Source organism: Myxine glutinosa, chromosome 10, assembly GCF_964187855.1.
Source record: "Myxine glutinosa chromosome 10, kmMyxGlut1.1, whole genome shotgun sequence".
NCBI classification, from domain to species: Eukaryota; Metazoa; Chordata; class Myxini; order Myxiniformes; family Myxinidae; genus Myxine; species Myxine glutinosa.
Window position 1 is genome coordinate 33769588 of NC_136270.1, and position 26594 is coordinate 33796181.

The 26594-nt window shown below is 45.5% G+C and overlaps 1 protein-coding gene across 1 annotated transcript in view; it reads left to right on the forward strand.

Moving 5' to 3' along the window:
• The window catches only part of INTS8 (integrator complex subunit 8), a 100907-nt gene that overhangs the window by 49256 nt on the left and 25057 nt on the right, over window positions 1-26594 (forward strand). The window contains exons 12-16 of the mRNA XM_068127435.2: window positions 6526-6698; window positions 7065-7198; window positions 14818-14928; window positions 19309-19513; window positions 25178-25296. Coding sequence (XP_067983536.2) covers window positions 6526-6698; window positions 7065-7198; window positions 14818-14928; window positions 19309-19513; window positions 25178-25296 — 742 coding nt within the window. The remainder of the gene's footprint in view (window positions 1-6525; window positions 6699-7064; window positions 7199-14817; window positions 14929-19308; window positions 19514-25177; window positions 25297-26594) is intronic.

The window sequence follows — 26594 nt, forward strand, 5'->3', positions numbered from 1 at the left end:
TTAAAGGTTGTTGTGGTTAAATGGTTAGAGAGGCTCCGGATAACAGGTGACCGGAAACGGGATAGTGAACCGGAAGAAGAAAAACAAGACACGAGGTCCTGGAGAAGCGGCGATCTTCTTCTTCCTCGCCCAGCTCTGACGCGAGCGGTGTCGATATTGAGCAGCGTGGGGAACGCTGCGTTTGAAAGCCCGTCTGGCAAGAGGAGTTACCTGCGCGGGGTAATTACCGGTTACGCGTCAAGTTGCCGTGGGTTCGTGCACGGAACCAAGCGTCCGGCACAGTTCGCCTCAACGTCTACAAGGACGCGTACGGGTCGCACCTTGGGCCTCGCGTGCTTTGCGAGCCGCGCTTTGCTTTGCCCGCTTTGCTTTGCAAGGAGGTGTGCGCTGCAGCAGCTGTTCCCGGTACGCGACGTGCACGTTTGGAGCACGTCAGCCAGGGGTTCGTTCAACCGCCCGTGTGCGGAGAAGTCGACCTTCACCTTGGTCTGGAGGGGCCCAGAGACATTGTGAGGGACAGTGACCATTGAGGGGTCGGGAGTGGGGAAAGGGGGGGAAATATATGAGATGGCCATCTTAGTAATATTGCGGATTGATTGTTGATTGTGTTGATGGATTGAGAATATATTGTCGTGAAAATCAAGCGCAGACACGACTTTCCTCTGTGTAGGCTTTAATATCATTTAGATCGGCAATATTTCCTGTAACAATACATGCAAACAATAGGCATTAAATCAGAGCATTCAAGCACAGCAAAGGTAGCTTCGATATAACAATGGTTAATGCAGCGCAGCGTTTGGGGCGTACATACCATTCAACTACTGGATAATGTCACAGTGAGTCCCGCCGAAGTGTCCGCACGCCCCGCGTGTCCTGGGTCTTATAGACGGCCCCTTTTCGTGGCGAGCACCCCCCTGGGTTCACCTTGGTATAATTTCACTACATTCTCCCCGTCGTTAAAACAAGACTACCGCTCGGCAGTTCGCAGGCAAGCATCAGCAATAAATGAAAGGGTCACGTCAATCCACGTCAGTCGGACCACCCGTAGCGGTCGGGGCGGCGAACCTCCCTGCCAGTTCGTGTTCGGAATCTACCGGGCACGGCGTCCCCAAGCCCGGAGTCCCCCGCGTCGGAATAGCCGCCGGAGGTCGGAGTCGGAGGGGGCGCCCCTGCGCCTTCGGGCACGGGAGCGGGGGACGACGGGAGTAACAGTGGTAGTTCCATAGGGGAAGCTTCGATAGAGTCCATAGACTCGTAGACGGGTTCGTCGATATCCCTGTCGTCGTCCCCACATGGGGCGAGATGGCGAACGGAGACAGTAGACTCGCGGCCATCCGCCGTTAACACGCGGGCATGCTCGGGATTAGCCTGGAGGACCTGCACCTTGTCAACAAGGGGGTCGTACTTGCTAGTGCGAACCGCTCGTTTGAGATAGGCGGGCCCCGGTTCAGCGAGCCAGCTGGGTAAAGACTGGATACTGCCAGAGCTTCTAGGGTGGTGGAACAGTCGTTCGTGAGGAGTCTGGTTGGTGGCAGTACATAGGAGAGCCCGGATCGAGTTTAGAGCGGCAGGCAGCGACCACGCCCATTTATCGAGGCCTCGGCCGAGGGTCCGAAGGCTTAGCATGACGGCCCGCCATATAATCCCATTAAAGCGTTCGATCTGTCCGTTAGCTTGGGGCCGGTACGGGGTGGTGTAGCTCGAAGCGACATTATTTTGGAGCAAGTAGCCCCTCACTTCCTGGGACAGGAACACCGCACCCCGATCGGTATGCACGTAGGCCGGATATCCGAACATAGAAAACAAATTCTGAAGGCACCGAATAACCGTGGCAGCCAACATATCCCCGCACGTGTAAGCAAAGGGGAATCGTGAATACTCATCGACGATAGTGAGCAGATAGCGAGAGTTGCTCGACATTGGCAGCGGCCCTTTGAAGTCCATCGCCAAGCGCTCCCACGGTCTAGTAGCCCTAACGAGTGTCCCCAGGGGAGGGCTATAAAAACGCGGTTTGAGTTCCGCACAGACCGCGCAATCACGGCAGATGCGGCGGATGTCCTCCATCGAGTACGGCAGATTGCCCGCGCGCACAAAATGCGCGAAGCGCGTTACCCCGGGATGACACATAGTGCTGTGCAAAGTGCGCAGCCCCTCCAAAGTTACGACCCCCGCGCAAGTGGCCGGCCTCGATAAGGCGTCAGCGACCAGGTTATCCTTCCCCGGGCGGTATTTGATGGTGTAGCAGAAGTCGGCGAGTTCGATACGCCAGCGGGTGATTTTCTCATTCTTAATGCGCTGAGCATGTAAGGTGTCATACATAAACGCAACACTCTGTTGGTCCGTGATAATTTGGAAACTCCGCCCAAGCAGATACGGCCGCCATCGCCGAATAGATTCGACGATCGCGTACGCTTCCTTTTCGACGGACGAATGCCTCCGCTCGGCGGAGGTGAGAGTCCGCGAGAAGAAAGCCACAGGGCAGCCTCCTTGGGAGAGGGTTGCCGCTATCGCATGGTCCGAGGCATCACTCTCCAAAACGAAAGAGGCACTCTCGTCAATCGTTGCGACAGCGGCGCCAGCAATGTCGACTTTAAGGCCCTCGAAGGCCGCCAGGGCGGCCGGGCCCATGGGGAAAGTGTCGCAGGCCACGAGGGGGCGGAGCTTAGCAGAGAAATTTTGCACCCACTTCGAGTAGTGGGCGAACAGCCCTAGAGCGCGTTTCAGCGAAGCCCGATCGCTAGGCGGAGCCATATCGAGCAAAGGGCGCAGACGCTCCTTATCTGGAGAGACGGAGCCATGGGTCACGGTGTACCCCAGAAGGTCTACCGTGCGTAGAGAGTATTGACACTTCGCCTCATTCATGGTTAAGCGATATTTCCGCGCAACCTCGAGGAAGCGTTTTAGATTAGCGTCGTGATGCGCCTGGTCGTACCCACAAACCGTAAGATTGTCCAGATAGACAAAGACATCCGTCAAATGCTCCTTCGCAACGAGGTCATCCATAGCTCTCTGAAAACAAGCGACGCCGTTCGTTACCCCAAAAGGAAGTCTCGTGAACTGGTACAACCGCTGACCCGATTCAAAGGCCATAAAGACGCGATCAGCCCTAGAGATGGGGACTTGATGATACGCACTACGTAGATCGAGAGTGCTATAAACGGAATACAGGGCCACCTGGCGTACCAGGGCGTCCATCCCCGGTAATGGGTAGGCATCCAGCTGTGTAAAGCGATTAATCGTTTGCGAATAGTCGATTACCATTCGCCTGCGGTGAGCCTCACTCCGCACCACTAAGACTTGGGCCCTCCATGGAGACCTACTGTGTTCTATGATACCGTCCTTCAAGAGCAGGGCCGTTTCTTCCGCAATGAATTGCGCGTCCGCGCGAGAGTAGCGCCGCGATTTGATGGCCACAGGGGTACAATCAGTGGTCAGGTTGGGGAACAGTGAGAGTGGCTCCATGTCCATTTGAGCGAGGGCACACACAGCGAGCGTGTCCGGCCCTCCGAAGTCCATCTCTAAACGACCATGCCGCTTAAGGAAATCAAGTCCTAACAGAACGTCAGCGCATAAGGCCGGTAATACCATGAGATACACGTCCGGGAACGTGCGTCCATTTATCACAAGTTTCAATCGACACGCCCCTTTTGTGCTCAACCGAAGTCCCTGAGATGCCATGAAGATCCGGCGGGTTGTCCCGAGAACCGGCCACCCATGTTGACGCACGAGACGCTGATCAATAAAACTATCCGTGGATCCCGTATCAATTAAAGCTTGCGCAACAACGCCCGCGACCGTGAGCGGAATGAAGGCCTGCGCTAGGCCGGCAGACCCGGCAGGTATAGTTCCGGCCGGGCGAGAAGATCGCGCCTCGCGGGTGGATCCCACGCCGGCTGCAATCCTTCGGGCCTCAGCAGGAGCATTGAAGTCAGTTGGCTCTTCGGTAGTTTCATTTGCCAGAGTGGGTGTGGAGTAGTCGTGAGAGCAGCCTCCAGACGGCGCTCGAGCCACGGGAGAAAGTTCACTGCCATCTGCAGAGTCATATGCCAAAGCGGGTGCATGTAATTCGCAAGAGCTACCGCCAGATGGCGCTCGAGCCACGTGAGAATGAATTCTGCCATCAGCAGCTGGACATGCCAGAAGGGAAGCATGTAATTCGCAAAAGCTGTCATCAGATGGCGCTCGAGTCACGTGCTGCGTTGGCCGCACCTCGAGAGGCAATTCCAAAGTGGGTGCATGTCGCTTGTTTGAAGGAGGCGTTTGCAAGCCAGTCAAGGTTAGATGCTTTGTGACCGGTCGCGTTTGCGCCATTTGTTTCGGCGGCCCGACGTATCTCACCAAGGTCAGGCGAGAAGCCAGAGGCCCGCGAGGAGGAGAGCGGCTCATCAAAGCTGTGCAAGGCGCCCCGTCCGGTGCTCGATCCATTGGTTCAGCGATGAGCACATTCAAGGTCGCTCGGGAATGCGTGCCCCGGGCGGCCTTTCTGCAGACTTTTGCAAAATGGCCTTTAGTGGAGCAGAGGTGACAAGTTGCCTCTCGGGCCGGGCATTCAGTCCGGGGATGCTGCCGATTGCCACAAAAATAACATTTTGCATACCGGGCAAGCCGTGGCCGGGCAGCGGCAGCTGCAGTGAGGCCGGATGCGGAGTCCGCTTCCGGAGCACCCAGGGACTCGGCCGTCGTGGTGGTCGGGTCCTCCTCCGTATCCTCGGCGATGGCCCTCTCGGGTCGCGCGAGTTGCGAGGCCCCCGCCACGACTCGTGGGTTATCATAGGCGGTCAATTGTTGTCGAGCATCTGCATAAACGCGCGCCAGCCGTAGTGCCTCTGTAAATGTCAGCTCCGCGACCTCCAAGAGACGCAGCCGCAAGACTCCAGAACTAATTCCGGATATGAATGCATCTCGGAGCAAATCGTCCTGAACTTGCTCATGAGTCCGGACGTCCTGCACACAATCTGCCAATAAATAGCGCAACTCCTGCGCATAGCGATCGATCGATTCAGACGGTTGCTGCCGTCGCTGAGAGAGTTGATGCCGGCCGTGCACAGCGCTCCGTTTCTTTATGTAAAGGCGCTTCAGCTCGTCCAGGGCCGTATCATACGTCTCAAATCGAGAAATGGTCTTGTACACAGTGTGATGGACCTTGGACTGTAAGACGGACAGCCGTATCTCAGCGGTTGGCTCCGTCTCGTGAGCAGCGAAGTAGTTCTGCAGCGTGTTGAGCCAGTGTGCAAACTCCGATGCAGATCCTTCAGCCAGAGGGTCGGCACCGAGAATCGGAACCACGATCATCTTGTGGTCAGCCATGGCGAAATAAATGATATTAAATGTCGTGAAAATCAAGCGCAGACACGACTTTCCTCTGTGTAGGCTTTAATATCATTTAGATCGGCAATATTTCCTGTAACAATACATGCAAACAATAGGCATTAAATCAGAGCATTCAAGCACAGCAAAGGTAGCTTCGATATAACAATGGTTAATGCAGCGCAGCGTTTGGGGCGTACATACCATTCAACTACTGGATAATGTCACAGTGAGTCCCGCCGAAGTGTCCGCACGCCCCGCGTGTCCTGGGTCTTATAGACGGCCCCTTTTCGTGGCGAGCACCCCCCTGGGTTCACCTTGGTATAATTTCACTACATATATTATTAATTAATCCGGATCCTTGGTGTGGGGTTGCTTATTGACCTGAATTGTTTGTGTCTTTCATATTGATTGCATTACGAACGAGTCTAAATCAGAGATCTTTCTGGCGGGGTCCTCCCACGGTCCGGGGGTCACCAAGACCAGGTAGTTACCGGGAGGACCACGTAACGCTATCAACCAGGGGGAAATCTATGATTGGCTGACGTGATTGTTTATGACCTAATTATGGGACGCCCTTTGACCTTTATACATAACTGGAGTAAGGAGGGTCCAGAATAAAGCAATAATAATAAAAAAACACAATAAAAAAACACAATCCTCATATCCACAACAATATATATATATATATATATATATATATATATATATATATATATATATATATATATATATATATATATATATATATATATATATATATATATATATAGATATATATATATAGATATATATATATATATATATATATAATCACGATGTGTATATATAATACACACGCACACATTATTTTTTCATCAACGGTGTCAAAGACTAGTGCGAGCTCTTATATGAGCGAGAGTAGTGGGAAAAAATAGTTTTTCTCCCTGACCAGGATATGAATCATGGGATGGGTTTTTGTCCTTCTTTTCCCAGCAGTGAGTTTCCTGATGACATTGGAATACAAGTCATGCTTTTGCTTCTGAAAATTTTACATGAAACCCTTTTGACTCCCCCCTCATATAATCAAACATGGGACGAGAGCATTGAGAAACATTGGAACACAATTGTTTTATGGAATTGTTTAGCGGAGCAGGTTTTGCATGTCGTTGTTGCGTTTTTGTTACCTTTTTGAGGCGTCATAGCACAAGCTCCATATTCTGTACCGGTTTTATGCAGGATGCTGTGCCTTAGTCTGGATGACCCACACCTGACCTTTCTGATCACTTCTCACCCACTCTTCACGGCTGTGCTGCAAGATGACAAGCGACAGGGCCTCCTTGAAGTCTTGAGAAAACGGCAGCCCAAGTACCAAACTGCGCCGAGCAAGCCCCCTTTCCAAGACATTTCATGTTCGTGCTGCACTTGACACCACAAGAGCTGTCTATGGCACATTCAAATAATCAATTACTAACTGTTCATGGTTGTTCACGCTATTCTTGTGATCCGCACATGGCTACATTGATCATTCACTCTGAACGGTTAGCTGACTCGTGCTAATAATGGTCACATTTCCAAGCAAAGCCTCCCATTGCGCATAATGCACGTTCACCAAGCACTGGGCCCATGCGTAATGATGCTTTTATTTTTTTATCATAACTTGGTATTGATTGGCAGCTATTTCCTTAATACTTTTTCTTTTTTGAGCCGATTATTTGAGTTATGGCCTTTATCATATGGATACATATTAAGCATCCAGGAATGTCTGTGATGCTCAGCTTCTGCAAGCACCAATGTTGGACAACTGGAGCAGCAATTGATCCAGACCCAGGACCCCTGGAAGGTCAGGCAACTTCTCATCGATCTCCATGGAATGACTGCTGATCGGCAGTTCTGGATGCTTTCCAGGAAGGTGGGTGATTTTTGGTTGTCTAAGCAAGGGTAAAGGCCTAAAAGGACTTGCTTGCTTGCAACGATGTATGCATTTTGTAGTCTGTTTGTGTGTGTAATTCATTTAAATTTCCTTGGTTGAGCCTGTTTGGTGTTTCTCTGGCAGCACATAGCTTTTGATCTCACATTCAATATTCCTTTATCGTTTTTTCGTGTTTTTGTTCATTGTTGGCCGTCTTTGTAAGTAATGTAAAAGTGCACAGATGTCCATTCCCAAATGTTATTTTCCTTTTCCTCCTTTAATATGTCCATACGTGTCTACCTGTATGAAAGTTGTGCTGTTTATATGGAAAACGTTGCTAAAATACAATCATACACCAGTCTGTGTAAATTGCATCCTGAAAGTTTAAAGTGGGGGGAAAAAAAGTCGTTTAGGGTGTTATTTATTTATTATTTATTTATTATTTTCACTTCTAAACGTGGCTGTTACGTAAGCTCAACTCACTCTCTGTCATTGGCTTCTGTTCCGTTATGCCCTCACATGATGATGTGCATACCGATGACAAACGAGCCTTACCGAGATATGTGGCCTACTTATTGGCACTTCTCACAGCAGCTCGTAATCCAGGAATGGCCTTTTTTAACGCCTTACTCAGAATGTGCAGTCTCATCAATACCGGCTACATGCCAGATCTGAGTAATCAATACAGGGTGTCCCTGCTTAATGTCGTCCTGGTTAACGTTGTTTCGTTATAACGTCTATACTAATTTGATACCAATGCTCATCATGATTATTTACCCATAACTGGCTATTACGGCTTCAGTCAGAGTGGATTACTTGGCCAGAGCGGACTAATCTGCGCATTACCTCTGCACATTACTCTCTTCTGATTGCGCATTGCATTTTTCATCATCGTTTCCACTAGCATATTGCACTACTTCTCTGGTAGCAGTTGTTCTTGCATCTCATAATGTACGTACATTACTTTACCCACCGACATGGCTTCAAAAAGACCATCAAGTGCCTGTGCTAATACTACTGGTGCCAAGCATCAGCACAAAAGCATCAGTCCTGCAGTAAAAATGGATGTTTACATTGTTTTGACAAGTGTGAACGTGCTGCAGACATCGGTGTTGCGTTGGGTCTTTCATCATGTCGAGTCTCCTCGGGCAATAATGGTGTTTGCCATCATATTGCATTTCTATGGCTGGTACACACGGGTAAGTGTGTGGTATAGACGGGGGTCGCCACTCCTCTTCTTCCCTCTAATGGCCGTTGGGGAATTCACCCTCTTCTGCCCGTGCTGTTTTAAACCACATGGCTACGGACGGTTACCCTGATAAGGGGGGCTGTATACTGAATCGAGGCTCGTGAAAGAGCTGACATTTACTTCACAAACAAATCAACCAGACAAACAAAATATATAAAAAGAGGGAGCGGAAGACAAGAGAAGGGGAAGCACACAAACACTTGAGAGCACACAACATTTAAGAGCAGGGAGATGTGTGGGAGGGAGAGGGCTTGGGGGGAGGAGGCGTGGGAAGGGGGGGGGGGGGTGCGAGAAGTATAAAACACAAGGACACCAAGGACTTCCAGGACAGAAGTTGGTATTTCAAAATATTTCAAAAAGGTATTGCACCTTTCCCACGGGTGACTTGGGGTTATGCAAGGCAGGGGCATCCATCTCCCTGAGGTATCAGAAGACACCTTACACTTACTCTCTTCTGATTGTACCATTCATACCATTATGGCTTGGGGCATACCATTATGGCACTTGGGGTGGGTACGTACCATTCATACAAATGCAGACAAGATAAAGTCCAGTGTTGGAAGTGCTACATCAATGAGTGCTACGAAGATGAGTCACACTCGTAGTTCAGTGATGGAAAAGATGCTCGTGATGTGGATGGAGGATCAAAACCAACTCAATGCCAACGTGAACTTGACGGTGATTCAGCAGAAGGCAAAATCTTTGTTTAACGACTTGAAGGCCAGTTGGGGGCGAGGGCTAAGAACAAAGACGTGCATGCCCGCCGAGGATGGTTTCAGAGTTTTCGGCAACGCTATCATTTTCGTAATACCAAAGTGACTGGTGAGGCTGCCAGATCCGATATTGTTTCTGCTAAGGGCTTCATCCCAGAAAGCAAATCTTTAACGTTGATGAAACCTGGCTTTTCTGGAAGCGTATGCCCGAAAGGACAAAAATATCGAAGGAAGAAAAAACAGCGCCTCACTTTAAAGCAGCAGAGGATTGGGTATCGTTGCTTCTGGGAGATGAGGGAATGCTCCTGGCTACTTGACGATTAAACCTCTCCAGATTTCTCGCACTGCTAACCCACATGTCCCGAAGGGTTATTTAAAGGATCACCTCCCTGTTATCTGCAAGGATAATACGAAGGTGTGGATAACCAACGCTATATTTAGCCAATGGCTAACTGTGTACGTTGTCCCTGCATGGAACGATTATTGTGCAAGGGAGAACTTACTTGGACTTTAAAATCCTCCTTCTCGTGGACATCCCTCCTGCACATCAGCCCACCCTCGATGATTTACATGACAATATTAAAGTCGTTTTCCTCCCTCCTAATACGATAGCTTTGATACAGCCTATGGACCAGGGAGTTATCGCCGCCTTCAAAGCATATTGTTTACGCCATACGTTCAGCCAGCTCCCCGTGGCTACTGATGGTGAGAATAAGCTGAGTATCCATGAATATTGGTGGGGATGCAATATCCTCAAAGCGATCGACAACATCGCCAAGGCATGGAAGGAGTTCCCAGGGGAATCCAACGATCAGACCACCTCGATACTAAGCTATCCCTTGATAGCCTATAAAATAGATATGATATGTCTTCTTCCAATTTCCGATTTATAAAGTGGGTAATTTTGCAATTGCAAGTCAAAATCTTCTTCTTCTTCATGATTAGCTGTGAAGTCACACCATGAAGCTGACCGCCACTTCCGTATTGTTTACGCGTTACATTGCAGTACAATTTAACTCAAACGGTGATTAATTTTCGAATTTCTACAATTACGCTGCGTCGATGCGTCCTTGTTGGGATGCAGTAATATAAACCGAGATGGTTTCATGCTGCACCAAAGGCCGAAAGATCCGAGAGTTGCCAGAAATTGGGCAGTGTTTGACCGAAATACCCGAGTATGGATCGGGTCTTCAAAATGTTCAGTTTTGTGTTCGGAACATTTTAGAGAACTGTTATGAAACAACATAGATGGCTAGATCTTGTGCTTTTCCATCACAATTGAGAGAGGATGTCATCTCCACGGTTAAGCGGAAGAAACAGCCGTCGCAGGAATGTAACACCATCTCTGCTTAACTACCAGCATTTGGACATGGGCGATTTGAGTGGTGAATCGAACACCTGTGTTTGTCGCCGGCGACCGATCGCACCTCGCCAGATGTGCTGGCTAACATCGCCTCCACCTTGCCTTATACATCTGAAGAGCTCAAACACCTCTCTCTGCCATCCCTCCACAATCCCCCTCCCTATTTACATTAATTCTTATGAGATAAATTGATCCATTTAACGCTGTTTCACAGAACGTCACCAAGACGTTAACCGGGGACCAAGTGTACTGAAATGTGATAGCCACATATGCCGATAAGATCGGTATGTGGATATCGTACAAGCAGTTACGATTATGGTACTTAGGTGTGACGTGGATTGTAGGAGCATCCTTGCTGTGCATGCACAGCTCTAGATTGGTGGGAGAGCATCTTGTACAATGCCATTGATACGGAAGGATTGTGACTCATGCGATCAGCCAAAGTTAAAAGCTGTCCAAATAAAATTCAGTTCTGGTAAAAAAAAAAAAGAAGAAGATCTCGGAGCTTTGTTAGCACACTGACGTTATTGTTGCGGTGACTTTTCTATTGCTCACTCTGATTTTCAACAGCAGACACAGACAAATAGAAAAATTACAAATATAACAGTAAACAGCAGACAGACAAACGTCAGACAAATAGAAAAATGGACGTCGGTGGATATCAAGGGTTGACAGTAAGTATTACATAGTCGTGTTATTATATTTTTGTATCTATCTATAATTCCACTAATCTCTGTGTGTATGTTTGTATGTTTGTTTGTCTGTGACCGCTGTTTCTCGACAACCACGGGTCCGATATACTTGAAACTTGCCAGGTATATTGCTGGGGACCCGAGGATGTGCCTTTTCAAGGTTTCATATTAATCGGAGAAGTAGTTACCGAGCTATGTCCAAAAAACGATTCAACCAAACAGAGAGCAGCGAGCTATCACGTGTGCCGAACGTGGCGAACAGACTCTGCCTCGGACGGCACATTTGAGAGCGTATTCATTTATTTCACGTTGGCAAACTATGTTGCCGTTAAACTATGTTTTAAAACTAATTAAAACTAATTTGCGATTCTTTCGCTTTCCTGCGCTTTTGTGCACGCTATGGCGATTTCTTTACCAAACTCCGCAAGCCGTTCGCTTTGGACCAAACCATTTCATGTAAATAGAGGGGGGGGATTGTCACCGTACTCGCAAGCCGTTCGCTTTGGACCAAACCATTTCATGTAAATAGAGGGGGGGGGGGGGGGGGGGATTGTCACCGTACTCGCAAGCCGTTCGCTTTGGACCAAACCATTTCATGTAAATAGAGGGGGGGGATATAATTTTAGATATAGATATAGTACGGGCATGCCCTAGTATTTTTAATTTCGTATAATTTTGTGTGTACATCATCAACGGAAAAATCTGTAAAGTTTCCGTAAAATAAACACTGTACATATTCTTAAAGCTGGGTAGGCAGGTCTGCATATATGAGCTCCTCCATAAGCCTTCGATGTGAGATGTAAAAAAAAGATAGTTTAGGTTAGTTTGTTTTGGAAGTCTGATGGGAAATGATGATTGAGACTTAAAATTACCTTTATATTTGTTCAAAAAATGTCCCTGGAAATGTTTATGTTCACATGCGAACAAGTACTAGCAGATGTGACATCTAGTTACTCCATGTTGCCGTCGAAGAATCAAAAAGGAAAGAAAAAGAAAAGCGTTTGCATTCAAATGCCATCTTCTTAAGAATCAGATTGAAAAAGACTCCCCCCCCCCCCCCCCACTCCCACCTCTTCCTCGGAGCCATTGATGCCTTGACTCTAGTGGTGGTATTGGTGTTAAAAAAAAAAAAAAAAATCAAAATCTTTTCTGTAGGTCTTGAAGGTCTGGATTTTCCACGTCACATGCTAGTGTTTTGTCTCCTTGGTAATTTAATATATCTTCAGTTTGTGCTCCCCGCCGTGTTTTTCATCGCTTTTGCTTTTCTCAACTTATGTGATAGCCACATATGCAGTGTTTGCAACTTGGAAAACTGCCAAGTTAACATGTGTAGGATGGTCATAAGGCACAAGATGGTGGATGGTCATAAGGCACATCAAGCGATGGTTGGAGCATGCTGATTCCCTCCAGCCACCTCAAGTCTATTTAAAGATGGCATTTGTCTTCAACAAAAATTGGGGTTGAGGGTAGGCCTTTGATTTTAGTTTCTGTATTTGTGAAGAAAAAGGGCTTCTACTGAAATTAGTTTATAAAGAAACAGATAGGAAACATATGAAGACAAAATGTTGGCTCGAGCAGAAAATCCCTGGAACCTGGGAAAACATAAACATTTGCAGAAGACATTTCATATGAATATGATTTGTTTTGGCTATTCAATGTGATGTGGCATGTTTTTTTTGTATTTTTTGAAATCTTGTAAATATTTTTAAGTGTTTGTGCATTTGTACGCTATTCTTTCATGGCCGAACCGTAGCACTTAGAGGCCCCACGTTTTGGGCAGAGGTACTTCAGAATCTGGGTAAGGGTTTAAGCAACCAGATGTTGGCCTCGATATCCATTTTGAGGCCACCAAAGGCTGCTATATAGTGTATATTGGGATGTGGGGTCAGTCAGTGCTACCGCCGACCCGCAGGCAAAAGACAACCACCAAAAGGCCAATAACTCCATAGCTTTTCAATGTCCAACACGTCTCAAAACTACCACCAGGAAAAGCTCACCCAACCAGGCAGCGCCAGCTATTCCCTGCTAGTTATTAAAGGAGACATTAACTGTTGTGAAAGACTAGCTGAAAATGATCAATACATGAATTAGAATCTGGAATCATTTGTGAGATTTGAGGAAAACTGCCAAGTTAACATGTGTAGGTTAGATTCATTGCATGCTGGGGACATTGTCTGAATGGTCTTTTGGTCGACGAATAATATATAATTGGAACAAGTCTTTATTCTGACTAACAAGTCTAAATCTTTTGCCATTCAGGGCATGACCATTGTTGGACATTTATACCCTCACCAGAGGAGAGGGTATTGCATTTGGGTCTGTTTGTCTGTCTGTTTGTTTGTCTGTACAGAATGTGAGTACACTTTTCCTTGCAACCGTTGGTCCGATTGACACACAATTTTCACCATAGGAGCGCCTCCTCCTGTATGATTTATCATGATAATTATGACGTTATAGGTCACATGGTACGGGTGTCGTCTTGGAAAAACCGAAAAACTTTGCACCTCTATATCTTCAAAACTGTTCCATGGAAAAAAATGAAACATGGCTCATTGTCAAGTACTCTCCATGGGGAGCAACATAATCATGATGTCATCAGTGCCTTCATTACGATGTCATCATTAGACAAGTAGAACGCTTGATCCGATCAGGTTGAAATTTCTTGAGCATGATCGACACCACGATTGTACAGAATTAAATTGACGACGTCATCGGTCACGTGGTTCGGCAGCCATATTGGATAGAACAGAAATCTACGTCGTCAATAAACCACACAAACACAGCACCTAATAAACACGACACAAAATACACAACAAACAAGCCCTGGCGAGGGTCTGCAATCTGATTGCTCTTTCTTGTTGCCTCTTTTATTGCTTTGTAAATCTTAAAAGCTGAGTTTCACTTGGAAACAGCTGAAGGGATCAAAGTCAAACTTGCTACAAGTATGTATTATATGTATAATGATGTAAAGATCAACTGATTAGATTTAGGGTCAGGAGATCAAAGGTCAGAGGTCATGTCAGGTGAAAATCCTGTTACCGCAATAACTTGTGAATCAGTGAGGGGATTTTGACCAAAGTTGGTATAAGTATATATTAATTATATTATGATGCAAAGATGAACTGATTAGATTTTGACATTAAGTGGTCAAAGGTCAGAATCTGTAATAGCTTTTTGTTGCAGCAATAGCTTAAGAACGGCTGAAGGGAACATAGTAAAATTTGGTACAAGTATGTATAATGATTTAAAGATAAACTTAATAGATTATGGGGTCAAGCTGTCAAAGCTCAGATGTCCCGTTAGGTAAAAATTCTGTTACTGCGCTAACTTACGAGCAAGTGATGGAATTTTGACCAAACTTGGTATAAGTATATATTATGATGAAAAGATGAACTGATGAGATTTTGGCATCAAAGGTCAGAGGTCATGTCAGGTAAAAATGTGATACTTGAGAACAGCTGAAGGAATTTAAATCAAACCTGTTACAAGTACGTATAATGATGTAATAATGTGGGTGGAGGCATATCGGTTGACGTTGCAACATCAGAGTGCCGTTACAGTTTTTTCTTATTTCATCGACTGAAACGTCCTGTGTTTTCCAGTGGGAGGTGCCCATACCTTATGCCAATGTAATCCTAACTGTGAAAGATCTGCTTACGAGAGACCTCGTCTACATTCTGCTCGCCAAGGCCCACTTTTGCCTTACCAATCGAGTAAGTCCCTTTGGCTCATGATGCCCACAGACTTAAAAAGGAAATGTATTGTAAGGAGTAACAGGAATAAGATAGACTATTTATTTCATCAATAAATGTCTAGCATAAGTGTGTATTTTAAATATATGTATAAATGTGTCAAAGTGTGTTCAGAAGCTGATAAACCCTTCTGTAATGTGTGTAACGCCTGTAGTGATATCAAGGAACTACTTTAATGTGTCTGTTATGCACCTTTATACATAGCTGGATGTGTACCCCGGTTTAGAATAGGTACACCGTATCCCTGCGTGTCGTAAGAGGTGACTAAAAGGGTTGGCGTCAGGAAGGGCATCCGGCCATAAAAACATAAAAACAATTACAACTACATATGGGCAGGGTACAGCCCGAAGTACCCCGTGGGGGACCCCACTCCCTCTCGTCAAAACTCAAGGTGGGGAACCCGATCGAAGCAAGGGTGGAAATCACTCCATTTATGACGACGAAACGCCTGATGCCCGACGTGGAGATCGGTTTCTGAGGTTTGGGACATGGAATGGATGGACAATGACAGGGAGATCAGGAGAAGTGGTGGAAGTATTGGTCAGAAGAAGAGTGGACATATGTTGTGTGCAGGAGACGAGATGGAAGGGAAGTGGTGTGAGAATGGTGATCGGTAGGCAGTGACAGAAATACAAGTTTGTGTGGCAAGGGTGCCCAGAAGGTGTGAATGGTGTTGGTGTCCTGTTTTCTGAGGGGATTGTGGACAGTGTGGTGAGTCTGACTAGAGTGAGTGATAGGTTGATGATGGTGAAAATGATGATTGGAAAGCTCTTGGTGAACGTCATCTCGGGATATGCTCCGCAGGTTGGTCGGAGCGATGAAGAGAAGGACAAGTTCTGGTGTGCAATAGAGAAGCTGATGGAAAACGTGAAAGATGAGGAAGTTGTTGTGGTAGGAGGAGACCTAAATGGACATGTGGGAAGGAGTATGGACGGTTTTGAGGGAGTTCATGGGGGTTACGGATATGATGTGAGAAATGGAGAAGGTGAAAGGATTTTGGAGTTTGCTGATGGAGCTGATTTGTTGATTTGTAATACTCAGTTCCAGAAAGGGGATAATAAGCTTGTTACATACATGTCAGGTGGATTGACGACAACCGTTGACTACCTGCTGGTGGGTAGGCGAGATAGGGGGCACCTCCGGGACACAAAGGTGATCTCGGGGGAGGAGGCTGTTTCACAGCACCACTTGGTTGTCTGCGACATAAGGGTGAAAGCTGCGAGGAGAGCTCGGCGGTGAAGTACCAACCGAGAATGAAGGTGTGGAGGTTGAAAGAGGTGACAGTGATGGAGGCATTAAAAGAGAGGCTGAGTATGGTAGAGGATGATGTGGTTGAGATTGAAAGTGGTTGGATGTCAATGAAAGATAATCTGTTGGGAGACGTTGGTGATGTATGTGGATGGACAAAAGGACCACCGAGGCACTCGGAAAAATGGTGGTGGGATGATGAAGTTGGAAATAAGATTGACGAGAAGAGGAAGAAGTTCAAGGAGTGGCAGAAGGCGAAGGGTACTGGGGCCGAAAAGGCAGAGCATGAAAGTTATAAGGCAGCCAAGAAGGCTGCAAAGAAAAAGGTAGCAAAGGCGCAGGAGGCATGTAGGAAAATGTTCGGAGAACGCTTGGATTTGGAAGAGGGTCAGAGAGCGATATTCAGGATTGCAAAGCAGATAGCGAAAGAGAGGTGTGATGTGATGGGGGTGAGTTGCTTGAAGGATGAAGTGGGACAAATCGTTTTTGGCCCAGATGGAATTAAAGGAAGATGGAAGAGATATATGGAAATACTGTTGAATGCAGAGAATGAATGGGATGGCAACATAGAGAGTAACCCAGTTTTAGGACCAGCAGAGAAGATAACCGAGAAGGAAGTTGAGGAAGCGATAAAAGCAATGAAGAGTAGAAAAGCGGAAGGGCCGACAGGAGTTGTGGGAGATGTGTTGAAAGCAGCGGGAAATTGGGGTGTGAAGAGAATGACAGAGATCTGCAATCTGGTGGTGAAAGAAGGCCGCATTCCAGTGGATTGGGAACTGAGTACCCTCGTCCCTCTATACAAGGGGAAAGGTCACTCTCTGGACTGTGGCACGTATCGAGCGATAAAGTTATTGGAGCATGGAATGAAGGTATTGGAAAGGTTGTTGGAGAGGAGGATAAGGAAGAAAGTGAAGATCGACGAAATGCAGTTTGGATTTATGCCAGGAAGAGGAACGACAGACGCGCTCTTTATATTGTGAGGCAGTTGCAGGAGAAGTACATGGAGAAGAGGACGAAGTTGTTTCTTGGGTTTGTTGATCTGGAGAAAGCATTCAATAAGGTTCCATGTGAAGTAGTGACATGGGTATTGAAGAAGTTAGGAGTGGAGGAATGGTTGATCAGAGTAGTGATGGCAATGTACAAAAGAGCGCGCACAGCTGTAAGGATGAAGGACGGGAACAGTGGTGAGTTTGAGGTGAAGGTGGGAGTGCATCAGGGGTCTGTACTAAGTCCACTACTATTTGTAGCTGTGATGGAGGTGCTGGCTCGGAACGTAAAGGAGGGTTTACCGTGGGAGTTGTTGTATGCAGATGATCTGGTGTTGATTGCAGAAAGTATGGATGGACTGAAGGAGAAGATGAACAAGTGGAAGGAATGTATGGAGACAAAAGGTCTGAAGGTGAATATCGGAAAAACGAAGGTTTACCACATGTGGTGAGGTGGAATGCAATGCAAGCAAGCAAGCAATGCTTTACCACATGCAAGTGGTAAAGCATGTGGTGAGGTGGAAAGAACTGGGAAGTGGCGGTGTGCTGTGTGCAGGAAGGGTGTCTGAGTGAATTCCATTTAATGTACAATTGTACATGTATGTAATGTACAATTTAATTTCCGACAAAAAGGGTTGGCGGCAGGAAGGGCATCCGGCCGTAAAACATTGCTTCAAAAAGGGGACTGAAAAACAACAACAACCACGGTCCCCGAAAAAGGCCAACCCCCGCTTGCGGGGAAAATAAAATGGCCTCTAAAGGTGTACAATGTGCGCTGAGTGGGTTCATCAAAAATGTTGTGGTTTGAGAGGGTCATTAACCAGTGTGACAGCTGCATTCAAGTGTAAGGTGTGCACAGAGGGAGCTGCAGATGGAGGAAATGTTGAGTTGGATCTTGGAGACGGCGTGAAGCTGGATGGTGTGAAAACATTTTGTTACCGAGGAGACATGCTGAATGGAGAAAGTGGATCAGACTCGGCAACGGTTGCTAGAGTGAGATGTGCATGGAAGAAGTTTCGGGAACTGAGTGGCGTGCTGACGAGGAGGGGAGTGTTGTTGAAGCTGAAGGGAAAGGTGTATGCTGCATGTGTGAGAAGTGTTATGATTTATGGGAGCGAGACATGGGTAATGAACGTAGAGCAGCAACGAAGGCTGGAAAGGGTGGAAATGCGAATGGTCCGGTGGATGTGGAGTATCGTTGAGAGAGAGGAAGACAAATGATGAATTGCGAAAGATGATGGGAATAGAGCCTGTGATTGATGCTGTGAAGAGGAACAGGTTGAGATGGTTTGGTCATGTGTTGAGGAAGGATGAAAGTGACTGGTTGAGAAGAGTGATGGAAATTAATGTAGAAGGAAGTAGAGGACGGGGAAGACCGAGAAAGACTTGGCTAAAGATGGTCGAAGAAGAAATGCGGGCAAGGGGGTTAACAAGGGGAGATGCAGAAAATAGGGGATTGTCATGGGGACCGCAAGGCTAACCCACGCTCTTGCAGGGAAAATGGCCTTAAAATGCCTGTTGTTGTTGTTGTTGTTGTTGTTGTTGTATACATAGCTGGATGTGGGGCCGTTGGCAGACTGCTTTGTGACTCCTGGGCTCGGAAGTAAACCACTCAGAGACTCTCTCTACCTTTGGCTGTTATTATCTTATTCGCCCTTACACATATCACTTCCCTTCTGCAGTATGTAACACTTCACTTCTATGTGTCAAAGTGTGTTTAGAAGCCAATAAATGTGACCTTGCCCTTCTGTAATGTGTCTCATGCTCTCCCACCATTCGATTTCTATTAATCCTCTCAACTAAATCTTTCCCTTCATAATATGTCTATGTGCCTGCTTTAAGTATCAAAATATAGGGCATTCTTTGTTGTATTTTCATGTATCGATGGATAACAACCAACCACACAATAATGATGTGATGTGGATGTATCCTGGACGACTAATTACGTGATAAAAAAAAAAAAAAATTAAAGCATTTATTTCTGCTCAATTTATTATATGCACTGCTGTATAATACATGTACCTGAAGAAGCCTATGCCATTAATCACCTGTTTGTCTGCATAACGTTGTAAAGTGAAATCCCAAAATGCTGTTGGATTCTTAACAGGCTTTTCATCAAGCCAGGCAGTTGTACTTGACTTGCTTGGAAGTTGTGACTGAGTTCTGGCCACGCATGCGTCAACTGTTACTCAATGAGCTGCTTTTGTTGGACATCCTGAGGACAGAAGACGAGGCTGGTCGAAAGTCTCGGGTTGCCAAACCCTTGGAGCTGTTTAAGCGTGTGTACACCTATCTTGAGAGTTGGCAGCAGGGTAAATATAAGTCTGTTCCAGCAACTGTTTGACCAACAACGTGCTGATTTGTAATATTTTAACTTTGTTAACATTTTATGTTAATTTTAAAATGCTCTATCAAAATTGATCAATGGATTTATAAATTATGGGATATACAGTGCCCCCCCCATAAGTATTGGAACAGTGAAGTCAAATTTGTTATTGTTGTTATATACTCAAGAAATTTGGATTTGAGATCGAAAGATGAATATGAGGCAGAAGGTGAGAGTACAGAAGGTCAACTTTTATTTTGTGGTATTTTTTATGCATATATGTTTTACCATTGTAGAACAATAGCACTTTTTATGTTCAGTTCCCCCCATTTTAGGTAAGCATACGTCTTAAGAATTGGAACAAATGACTGACAGGTGTTTCTTGTTGCATTGATTGTTCACACGTAAAGAGCTGTCTTGGTTTTAGCCTTTGATTTTGCCTTGGCAATCTGCCTTTGAAGTCGGTGGACAAAACCCAATAGAAAGACCAGAGAACCATCTATGAAAGAAAAGCGAGCAATTTGGAAACTGAAAGAACAGAATAATTCAAATGGAACCGTAGCACAACTAGAACGCCACTCAGTAGAGCACATACTCCCGCCGTGGGTCAAGTTGGAATAATACGTTTTGTTTAACATCCCCTCTCCCCAAAACAATAAATGAAAAAGGAAGTAAGCCCTGTCAGAGAATTTATTTTGATATATCTCGGAATTAGAGGAGAAAAACATCATTTTTTAAGAATAAGAATAAAAGCTTTAATGCAGCAAAACAGAAAAAAAAAATTCCCCAAAAATTCCTAAAACAAATTCCTGGATCTGGAATAATATCCTGAGCTTCACCAAAAACTAATCAATTCTTCCTTATCCCAAGGGCAATCATCCCACCAACTTTCATCCAAATCCGCTCCGAACTTTTAGATATCTTTTCACACACACACACACACACACACACACACACACACACACACACACACACACACACACACACACACACACACACACGGACGGACACGATTGAATGCATTACTCCCTGGCGGGAGTAATAATCGGGCATAGCAAATACAACAATTTTGAATATCTTGAAAAAGAAAAACCACGAGTGCACTTAGCAATAGACAATGGCTAGGCCAGAAAAGGGAAACAACTGCAGTTGATGACAGAAACATAGGGGCAATACCTCTGCCGCTTACCTGGTAGAATAAACAGTATACTGCACCGACTAAAGGTATTTTAAACCGATTTCAATGGTTGCTAGAAGACAGGGCAGCATGTCGAATCATACTAACATAATCATCAGACTTTAAACAAACAAAAAATACCTATTTTGGGGGGCAAACCCTCCCCTCCCCCAACCCATATACCTCCTAAGACCCCAATTTATCTAATGCCTTGAACAAGCATTGGTACATCATGGGTGATTAAGGTTGTGGTGAGGTTTCATCAAAATTGCGTGTATAGCTTCTGAGAAGAAAGCAAATACCTATTTTGGGTGGCACCCCCCCCCCCCTCCCCATAGATCCCCAAAGGGAAAGATATTTTTAATGCCATGAACAAACTTTGGTACATCACGGGTGATGAAGGTTGTGGTCAAGTTTCATTGAAATTGTGTGTGTAGTTTCAGAGAAGAAAGCTAATATCTATTTTGGGGGGTCAAACCTGGACCCACTTTGACCCCAGTAAATCTCCTTACACCCCGATTTCTCTCTTTTTTTATTTTATGCCGTGAACAAACTTTAGTCACAACACAACAAATATAATTTGTGCCAAGTTTGGTCACAACCCCTTCAGCGGTTTCGGAGAAAAAGTTGCAAGTGTTGACGGACTGACGGACTGACGGACTGACGGATGGACGACGCACCATCACATAAGCTTCTCTGAACTTCGTTCCAGGTGAGCTAAAAATCATCAGATTTTTCAAATGTGAAGAAAAACCCGAAAACAACTATGACTTCACAAACAAACTCCATATCTCATCTCCCCTTCCTGTTCTGGCTGGAGTTCCCCAAGGTAGTGTTCTGGGCCCTGTGCTATTTCTGGTCTTCATCAATGATCTCTCCGACTCTCTGGAAAATCCTCTCTATCTCTTTGCTGATGACTCCACTCTCTGCCGCTCCATTCCTCATCCCTCAGATCGGCAGTCTGCAGCCTCCTCACTCTCTGCAGACCTGGAAAAAATCAGACTGGTCAAACAAGTGGAACATGTCTTTCAATCCTGACAAATCTCACACTCTTACAATGTCTCTCCGAAAGGACCGACTGGAAAACCCTCCCATCTACTTTCTCAACAATCCTCTCCAAGAAGTTCTGTCGCTCAAGCTTTTGGGTCTCACTATCTGCCATAATCTTTCTTGGGAAAACCACATTTCCAAGCTGGCCTCCAAAGCCAGTCGCGGACTGGGCATCCTCCGTTGTGTGAAGTCCTTCCTTGGCACACCTGAGCTCCTCACCACATACAAGGCTTTCATCCTGGTGTTGGCTTAGCGGTTAGGGTGCCAGCTTGGGATCCTAGGATCCTGGGTTCGAATCCCGGTCGATCGCTGAATTAACGCCAGGGGGGTTGACTCAGCCTGTCATCCTTCCGAGGTCGGCAAATTGAGTACCAGCTTGCTGGGATGAATGATCACGGTGTGTACCCCGATTTAGAATAGGTACACTGTATCCCTGCGCATCGTAAGAGCGTGACCAAGGGTTGACGTCAGGAAGGGCATCCGGCCATAAAAACATTGCCTCAAACAGGGAACCATGATTGTCATGGGGCCCGCAAGGCTAACCCCCACTCTAGCGGGGAAAATGGCCTTAAAAAACGATCATTCATTCATTCATTCATTCATTCATTCATCCGCAGCTCAATGGAATACTGTTCCCCCCTCTGCCCTCTGGGCTGGTGCTCCTGCTTCACACCTAGCTCGGCTTCACGCTGTTGAAACCAAAGCTTTCAGAATCATTGGAATCTCCTGCGATTAAGTTAACTCCGAGGGCCTTTCACTCACTCACCGCAGGCAGGTTGGTGGTCTTTCTGTCTTCTACCGACTCCTCTCCGTCCTTGCTCCCCCAGCTCTCTCTGTGCTCTGTCCCCCCAATATTCCTTCAGGTCGCACAAGATCTGCCTGCAACCTTCTTATGGTTAAACTGCCAAAATATAGGCTCTCTGCTCACCTTCACTCTTTCATTCCCCTTCTCTCCCGCCTCTGGAACAAACTCCCCCACTCCCTTCAATCCCACTCCTCCCTCCAGGTCTTTAAAACAGCTGTTCACCACCATCTCTTATCTTCCCCCATCCAAAACCTTGATCTTTTCTACCCCTGCTAATTCACCCCAGATACACTTTTTTTTGAAATTCCAACTTCTTTCCTGGAAGTCCTTGCAGTGTTCATATGTTTTATACCTCTCCCACCTCCCCCAAAGCCCTCCCCCTCCCACATTTCTCCCGATGTCCCTGCTCTCAAATGTGTTTGTGTCCTTCCCCCTCTCTCCCCATCTTGGCTGCCGCTCCCCTTATTTTTTGTGTTTTGTGTGTCAGTTTGACTTTTTGTGTGATTAATGTTAGCTCTTTCACGAGCCTCGATCTTGTATACAAAAAAAAAAAAAAAAAGTGCAAGTGTGAAAGTGCCACAATCTACCGTTCACAGAAAACATCGACAGCAGAATTACAAAGGCTACCCTGCAAGATGCAAACCTTCATGCCCTTTAAGGAAATATATTTCCTGTGGTGTAATAGCTGGCTGATAGTGCACAAGAAGTACGAGAACATCTGTGTCAGGAATGCATACCACTATTTTGTCACAACCATGATCTGCTGCAATTACAGTCTGGAGAATGATGTGGGCATCAGCATCCTCTTAGTTTGATTGCAAGCTTGGTACTTCTACAACAGAACCTGAAGTGATTCTGATTGTTTTGTAACCCTTTCCACCATTGATGTGGAGTACTTGTTCTTGGTTTAGAAGGGTGGGACCTGTATACGGAAAACGTATGCACAGGCTGCCAACAACATTGCAGTGATCTTGTCTACAACAACACAACAACATGCATTTTAAAGGCCATTTTCCCTGCTAGAGCGGGGGTTAGCCAAGGTGATCTTGTCTGCAGGTGCTAATTCTTCTAGCTTTCGTGAATTGGAACTTTTGGCTTGACACCATGGATCCAGTATCTGTAAACAAGCTGAGTGGCACTGGAGAATTTTCAAAGGACATCACATGCTTGAGAGGAACCTTTTTGAGAACATTCACTGCCGGCAGATGCAGATACATGACTTCTCCATTTATAAATACATTTTTTGCCTTGACTTTCACTGACCTTGCCATATCTGCCATAGTTTTCACATTTTGTCTTGGTAGTCTGTCATACAAGCTCGTTCTTGGTTTCTCCTGATTGACATATTTTACGAGTCTTTCTTTCACAAATATAGTTGCCATACTTCCTCCTTTCTATAATGCCCCACTTAGGTTATCTGCAATTGCCTTTGGCACAACTGCTCCTGTCGCGATCAACAAATGGACTTGTGGGAGGAGACTCTTCAATGTCAAATGGATCAACAAATGACCCAACAAACATTTTCCTCGGTATTTTTCTGCTGCTATTTCAACTGCTACTAGATCAACACTTGCAACTCCCAGTAATCTCATTGAGAGTTCATAATCCTGTCTTTGCTCTGCTGCTTTTAAAAACTTTGGGATACGAATTAGTAGAATATGATTTGTTGTCCACAACAGATTCAACCATGCACCAAGTAGCTCTCTTGGGTTGATAAAAGGCTCCATCACAGATGAAACTGTTCTTTTTCCAGTCAAATTCTGGGAAAGGGCTCTGAGATGTACTCCGAGGGAAGCTATTGCTACAATCTCCACAAGCACCTGACATTTTTCCTTTTTTTTTTTTTTGACAAGGTTATTTCCATGCGGCATATGTGCTTCTGCAGTACATGGCAATTGACAATGCTGTGCTCTTCAGCCAATATTTGTTTTCCCCAATATCATCTAGTCTTTGTCTGCATGCTGTAAACAGAGACTGAAGTGTTGATATATCTGGTGTTACAACAGGGAAATTGTCTGTAAAAGTCCCATCGCAAAATATGCATAACTTCAAGTTGAAACACATCGGTTTTGGATTTCTTGGCACAAGGACCATGGAGTTCAACTTCTGCTGCCATTTTAATAGCTTTCTGATACTTGAGACGTGTCCATTGACTTGCTAATCTGAAATGCACAAAATACACAATAGCTCAGATAAGCAAAAACACACAAAATAAAACATAATGGCCTTTGGAATCTGTCAAAAATGTTGATCAGAAGCAGAAGTATGGCCAAAATAGTGAACACCCAGTCAGATTGGCAGCCATATTGGATTTATGCAAACTAGCAATGATATACTCAGATGCCAGAGTGGAATCATGCAATTTCTCACTCCTGGGGCACTACTAAACACAAGTTTTTTGGTACTGCCAATTGCACTGTTTTGAAAAATAGAGCACTTTTGGGGGCCTCATTTGCAGCAATTCAAGGAATGTCAGTTTTGAAATGCAATGCATTCATAGAGAGCCATAAGGCAAGTTATCATTGTATCGTACACTATTTATTGTGTTCAGATGGGAATTGGATGGCTTTCTTGCACTGAATTTTGGTGTTTCATTTGAGCTTTTTGCCCACTTGTAGATGTCCCCACACGAGCCTTCATTGCGGAACAATGCGTTTGTTTCTTGTTGAACTACAAAGATCTGGAATACCTATCTGTGCTGGTATCGACGACTGCCCTGCACAACAAACATGTCAAGGTGAGTCTTTGCAGCACACCTGGTAGGCATTCTGAAAACAGGAAAGTGTCATTGGAGTTTTCATCAAAATGAAAATAAATTGAGACAGTGAAAAACAATTTGATCTGTCGGGGATATGTTGAATCTTCACCATGATGTTATAAACCATGGATGTAAACTGCACTAAAATACAAAAGCAAATACACTGCTGGTTGGTTTTACTTTAATTATTCGGATCATTCATTTAAACTAATTAGTTATGACCCTGACACTTCACCAAAAAATTAAGCAAGAGCATGTAGGCCCTTCCATGCGAGTGATTGTGTGGTCCTGAAGTGCACTGTCGATAACATCTGCATGGTGAGGATAGGCTACAGCAGCATCTCCGCCTGCAGAAATGGTAATGATCAGGATCTTCTTTTCAACAACAAACCTTACTTTTTCTATGCAGAATATCCGGTTATGATCTTTCCCAAATTGGTTTTAAAAGGCAGATGCTGGCTTCATGTATTTTGTCAGTCATAGTTTCTCTGATAAAGTATTCCTAATGCACAACACTTTTGCAAATTAATTGAGTATAGCTCTTTTGTTTCCTGGAGGACCCACATCCAACCTTTCAACCTTTGATGCAGTGGAGTCCAAAGCCCTCTGCATAATACGGGACTTTCAAAATGACGTATTAATGCTAAATGAGGCCTTTTGTGCATGCACTGTGTGTGATTACACTGATTTGGCTTGGCTTTCTCTGGGCAGTATTAACCTGCTGTTGCTAACACAACATATGTAATTCAAACCATCTTTTAAACATAATTTTCAACATTTAGACTATAGAGTGGCAATTCCAAGTTGGTTAACCATAATTGTTGTTCCTCAATGCAAACCGGACTCGTGAGAATATTGGAATGCGAGAAATATCAGTGGATGAGCGAAGTCGGGTTCCTGTCATTTCCTGTTAATACAAAATTATCTCGTGGTGGCTGTGGTTAGAACACACACACACACACACATGCACATATACACACACATACACACACACACACACACACACACACACACACACACACACACACACACACACACACACACACACTTCTCCAATAGATGCAAAATTTAGTATAATTACCTCTGCCACCGAAGAGGTTATGCTTTCACCCCTGTTTGTCTGTGAAGAGGATATCTCAAAAAGTTGTGGATGGATTCGGATGACATTTGGTGGAGAGATTGGATATGTGACAAGGACAAAATTATTATATTTGGTGAAGTTGACGAGTTCTGACCAAACTAGGTGGATACGTTGGTGAGGTGATAAGAATAAGCCA